This window comes from Pygoscelis adeliae, unplaced genomic scaffold, assembly GCF_000699105.1.
Source record: "Pygoscelis adeliae isolate BGI_AS28 unplaced genomic scaffold, ASM69910v1 Scaffold13, whole genome shotgun sequence".
NCBI classification, from domain to species: domain Eukaryota; kingdom Metazoa; phylum Chordata; class Aves; order Sphenisciformes; family Spheniscidae; genus Pygoscelis; species Pygoscelis adeliae.
Window position 1 is genome coordinate 3,450,615 of NW_008824499.1, and position 6,061 is coordinate 3,456,675.

The following is a 6,061-nucleotide window of genomic DNA, read 5'->3' on the forward strand; positions in this document are numbered from 1 at the left end:
CAGGGGAAGGGGCTGCCTCAGCCTGTGCTGCGGGGAGGAGAGCCTGGGATGGAGGTGCTGAGTGGGGTTTTGCCCCCTTCTCCCCACAAAGCTGGGGGAGAGACAGGGAGCCGGCTGTGGTTGGGGAGGGGGGAAGGAGCAGGGACTGGTGTCGGTGGGAACAGCGCTGGGGGAGAAGGGAAGGTGCCTGCTGCCATGTCCCAATTATCTGTAACTCTTCTTCCCCATTGCCTGCATCTGGTGTTCATAAAACACCCGTAGCCTTGGCGTCTTCCCTGCATCTCCTGGTGTTTGCCTGCAGCCCCCATCAGTTCTCGGTGCTGGTGTTGCTGATTCAGGTCTCTTGGCCCGTGGGAGTGGGTGCTGCGTGGCCAGCGTAGTGGGAGAGCGGCTGCGCGGCGGCCCTGGCTCATGCAGACACAGCACGGGGGAGAGGAGCGAGTTGCCGCTCATCTCATATGCTCTGGCAGGGTGTCCTCTCTAGTGGCAGGATCAAAGTCTTTCTAAATCAATAACGAGTGGAAAGTGTTACTAGTGTAGTGGGAATAACTTACAAGGGGAATATTATCGAGTGCTCTGAACACATCCGTAGGTGATTCTTCCTTTAGAGGAATTATTTTCAAGAGGTTAGAGTTCTTTAGGTTGTTTGGTTTTACTGGAAATGAAACTCGGGTCTTTAGAGGCTTGGTTGTGAACAGCATCAGGTTCTTTGTGATTTGAGTTAACTTTGCTGTCTGATTCCTTGTTTCGAGTTCATGGTTCAGCTTTTCTGTGGCTGGAAGAGCACATAGTCATAGTTGACATGAATATTTGTGTGTGCAAATGTAATGCTGTGTTTCTGTGCCAAGGAAGAAAATATTTCTGTAACAGGACATCAACTTCAGCAAAAAAATTCTATAATCACAGAAAAAACTTTTAGTCTTGTTTTAAAAGAGGGGCAATCCTTAGGAGTGGCGGTTGCAGATGTACCTTCACAAGAAAGGAGCTGGGGGAAATCAGCCCAGGTCCTGGTGACCGGTGGTTTGCTTCCATGAGTGGTAACAGGTGAACTGGGAAGCTCAAAATTTAGGTTTCAGATGGACCCTTAACCTGCTCTGGTGCGACCTGAGGTGTGCTGACAGGACAGAGTTCATCTGCATTGTGCCTGTTCCTTACCTAGCCTGACGATAGACAGCTTCGCACTCCCAAGTGACGTGCCAGCCCACAAATTAGCTTAACGGTGCTGAAGGGCTGAGACGGCAGAGAAAGAGAGGTGATCACAGTGGGAAGAGCTTGCCGACCCTTTATGGCAACCAGAATTGTTAGCAGAAAGCCTCTCTCTCCTGCGCCTCTGTGTCTGTGCAGTGCCGAGCATAGTGAGGCCCTCACCACGACTTGTGTTTCTTGGCCCTGCTGTAATACAATACTCAAAGAGAATGTGTTGTTTTAAGGCATTTGCTGTATTTTATTTCTGCCATAATTTTGTCACAGCATGGTTTGCTGAATAGCTTTTTGAAAACTCTGTGGTTACGGAAAGGAATTAGTAGTCCGAACTGCTGTTTCCTTTCTCTAATGGCCAGCTGCCCCCCTTAGCCCAGTAATGCATTTTTGTGCCTGCTCTGCTTTGCAGGTTGTTGGGATAGATATTTTTTTACCTCTGCTGTAATTCTACCTGCTGCCAGACTATGACAAAGAGCAGAATAGTTGATGCAAGCACCAAAACAAAGCCATGCAAAATTGAAACAATGGCCATGCAGCTGAATTTCCTACCTCTGACACCCTTGTTAGACATGAAAGGTGTATCACCTGCTCTGTGGAAGATGTGTGTTGTCTTGCAATTTAGAAAGTACTTTCCCTTTTAAAATTCGTGTTTTCTGTACTTGGAAAATGGCAAATGAAGACTGAAAGATGAGGAAATTGTAAATAACTGTTAATCCAGCTGTAACCCAATAAGCTAGTTAAACCATACTGGCAGCTTTCATGCAGGGAGAAATGAATTGGAGTGACTCACAGAACATACTGAGGTCTTATTTTATGAACAATTAAGAAACAAAACCTATTGTTTTATACTTGGCAACTGTTAAGTAACAGGAGCAAAAGTTGCTTTGTTTTATTATGCTCAGTGCTGTGTGTGAATGCATGAAAATAATCTCCTGAGGCAGTTGGCTTTCAGGGTAAAGCTATTGAGTCTGCAAGCTTCAAAACTGTTTGATACCATCTGTTGTATAAATGGAAGCTAATGGTCTCTCACTGCTTTAAAAAAAGTTAAATCTAGAAGTTACCTAAGTGTTTATTACAAATTAATGGGGTATTGTAAGAAACTCTCATTATATACGCTAGGACATTCTGACTTCAGAGTGAATTAGTGGCATTCCTCTGTGGACCCAACTCTGAATCAATTTTTTCTGTATTAATTGGTGTGCTTCAAAGATATGTTTGTTGGTAACTCCTGACAAGAGTCAGCTTCTGTGTGGATAGAATTAAAACTTCAGGGCTCTTCTGTAAATTAAGCCTTGGATCAGCTGATGTACCCGATGTGCTTTGGGACTCCTTTGGGTCAGTTATACTGAGGCGGAAGAACGTGGTCTGGATACTTAGGCAGTAGGTTAATGAAATAATGTAAGTCTGTTGTCTGAACTGTGGAGTGAATTGTATGAATGTTAGATATAAATTTGGAGTGCTTTATAAATTAAAAACAAACTGAAAATGTGCTTTAGCTTTTTAAGCCACTTATAGCCTGCAACACAGTTGTCTTTCTCTACAACTGTTACGCGGGAATGCTGTTACAAAAGCATCACCATTTCATAATTAGGCCGGTACAGGGAGGCAGTCAGGTGACTGCCTCTTGGGAGAATAATTAAATGGTTTGTGATGAAAACTGAGGATAAGTAAACTTGGCGCGAGTCAGAGGTAGTACAATTAACTGATAAGAGCAAACTGACCCTGCAGATGCTTTATGTACACAGCACAGCTTTTGAGTGCTGCCTACAGTAAAACTGTTGTATTGATTTCTAACTTCGTCTCTCTTTTTTCAGGCTGACCTAAACTGAGTTTTTTCTAAACATCATGGGAGAGATTAAAGTCTCTCCTGACTATAACTGGTTCAGAAGCACAGTTCCTCTTAAAAAGGTATGTACAGCTGTAATCAACTTGGTGCGTGAAATGTCTCCTCTTGCTTTGTAGTGGGGGAGACTAAGCTGTTTGGTTAATGCAGAACCGTTGTGGCTGTGCTAGTGACTTGGCTTAACTCCTGAACTGTTGTCCCACGTGTCATATGAGTGCATGAAAGCACAGTCTTAATTTTCACATGCTTCTCGGAGGTTACTTCCACATGTGGTGGTGGAGAGCAGAGGCTCGCAGTTGTGAGCCGCAGCAGCAGCAGTACCTGGCATCCTGATGCCAGCCGTGCATGAGGAGGAGACTCTAAGGAAATAGCGCGTGCTGGGGACCGCGTGCATGTCCTCTCACAGAGCTGCCTGCGTGCACTGCACTGCACCAAGGCAGGGCAGCTGACCCGACTGCCATGTGGCAGTGCTGCCAGAGCCACCTCTGCCATTCCTACCCATCATCCTCAGGCTGAAGCAGAGCGTCTGAAGGCAACTCTTCCCAGCAGTCGGGCTGCACGCAGGGTTCCTGAGAGTGGAAAGATGCCTTAACCACGGTGGAAAAACCCAAATGGTTTCTTCTGCTGCATGTCCTTTAGATGTCTTCTGCTTAATCATACTGTCCTACCACTTTCTCTTCTCGCTTGGATTTCCCCACTTGCTTTCACTGAACAACAGGAGAGTGTTTGAGGTGTGCAGTGCTCCAACTTCTACTCTCTACGTGCTGAGCAGCAGAGGACATGGAGTGCAGTACTAGTACATAGCTACTGACCTGGACTAGCTCTCACACACACCTATGCAGATAAGGTTTGCTGGGGCTGTGGTTACAGACTAACCTGCTGCAGCAGCCCAGATTCCTGCCAGGCTGAAGGACGGTCTTGCCTTTACACCCCAGCCTGCTGCTCCTGCAAGCATGGTCGCTCATGTAACCGTACGAGCTGAGCGGAGTCAGTGACCTGTCTTGCTTGGGGGTGTTTTATAGCTTGTTTTCGTCCTGAATTCCAGCTGGTTCAGTTCCCTAATCTGGATGGCTGTGCGGGCTGCAGGAACACGGGCACGGTGGGGCAGGAGAGGCAAGAGCAGCATTACCTCTTTCAACAGCAAGTTGGATGCAGTTGGGCCACTTGAAAGGGGACTGTGTCCCCAAACCTAAGGAACAACACTTAAATGTGCCTAGCATTATTTCCACTGAGTGGTGTGTAGCTTTCTCTAAGGAATTACCTTTATGGAAGGGCTGTAGGATTTTCCGTTCAGGGTTTCTCATTCATTTTTGCCAGTTTGTGTCTTCAGTAAATAAGAAAGATCCATTGCTGTTGACTGTGCATGCTCAGACTGTCCAGCTTCTTTCTGTCTCTAGCCAGTACCAGATCTGCTGGGCCTATCTGTGCCATGCTGTTGCCTCCGGGCAATGCCTCACCAGGTCAGCAAAGCCGGGAGGCAATATTTCAGCAGAAAGACACGTGGGTGCTCTGAGGCGCTGCTTTGTGGGATGCGGTACACTAAATGAAAGGAGCTGGAGGTTGTGGTTACAACAGGATGCGTTGCTGCTGCCGTAGGGGCTGTGTGACGCTGTAGCTCACTGCCAGGGGCCACTGCCTTCAGCTGCTGCTGCCTACTCAGGATTTCGTAAATGGGGAGACGTGTAAACTGAAGCTGCTGGTGACCTTCACGCTAGGGAATACCTTACCCTCTCAAGTGACTCAGTCTACTCAAAAGTAAAGCGATGCCACAGTGATGAATGTGGGGTGTGAAGAAGGTAGAAATAAACAAACTAGTCCTGGTTTCTGGAGAGAGAAGGAAAAAAAAGCATAATTTGACGATGTACTTAATCTCTGAAGCAGTCTTTAGGGATACAATTGCTTGCATTATTCCCCCAAAAGTATAGGCAAAGCACATGCAGTACGGAGGGAGGAATGCCTAACCATCGTTACTGCTGCTAAGCACGCGTTACTGTCAGATCGACCTCAGGAAGCAGAGCCATAGCTGTTTGCTTGAAAACAGGCCGAGATGTTCCCCTGACAGGAGCAGGAAATGCACAGCTCCATCGCCTTTCCTGCTCTTGTCAGATACAGGAAGTACAGCACAGAAAATTACATTTTTAAACCACCAAGCTTTGCCTGTGAGCCTCCATTTGCATACACCGCTTGCTGTCTTACCTAAGTCCTTCCTAAAAGTCTTCAGCAGAGGACACCCTGGCTCTGCTAAACTCAAGGGGGAAGTTCTGCCCCTTGTTTCAATGCAGTGCAGGTTTTACCCTTTATGTGAACTGTAGGCGATCTGCATTGATTGACCAGAACAAGAAAAAGGCAGGTGACCTACCAAATCAGCAGTTAACCACGCTGCTGTCTGCCTACGTGGTGCTTAGCCTTGTTTGGGAGCTGGAGTTAAACTATCCAGTATGTGGCTAGAAATCAAATAGAACAGTTGTCTAAACCCATTGGTTCATTGTCTGGGCTCAAGGAAAGAAATGTTATCTCTCAGCCTCGGTTCCTTCACATGAAATAACTTTGTTTTTCTGATTACAAGAAATATGCTTCACCTTTGGAAATATTCCTAAAGGTAAACTTTGTAGTAGCCACCAACAGCTACCCTGAACGGATCCAACATGACTGATGGAATAACAGATGAGAATGGCAAGGCCTGGAGCTCTTGAGTTGTGTGCAAAGGGTTGTTGTGGGGGGCTGGGAGGGCTTTTGTACAAGGTTTGTTTTTAAATGGTTTCAGTGGTCTGGAAGCTCTGGTATGCAATCTTTCTTCTCTTTTTTTTTTTTTTTTTGAAGACTTTGCAAAACAACAGCATCATGTGATTTCTCACATGCTCCCAGAGCCTGAAATACTGGCTTTATTACAGGGAGATTTGTTAGTCAAGCAAATCTGTCATACGCCGTTCTCCTCTGATTTCCCTGAGAAGCTTGACTGCGGTGATGGAAAAGCAAATTGTGCTTGTATATTGCTATTCAAAAAGCTATAAAATCTTG

The 6,061-nt window shown here is 46.2% G+C and overlaps 1 protein-coding gene across 1 annotated transcript in view; it reads left to right on the forward strand.

Moving 5' to 3' along the window:
* The first annotated feature begins 3,013 nt into the window (after positions 1 to 3,013).
* Positions 3,014 to 6,061, forward strand: part of SPG21 (spastic paraplegia 21 (autosomal recessive, Mast syndrome)) — an 8,933-nt gene continuing 5,885 nt past the window's right edge. Inside the window, exon 1 of the mRNA XM_009321465.1 lies at positions 3,014 to 3,108. Coding sequence (XP_009319740.1) covers positions 3,046 to 3,108 — 63 coding nt within the window. The 5' untranslated portion in view covers positions 3,014 to 3,045. The remainder of the gene's footprint in view (positions 3,109 to 6,061) is intronic.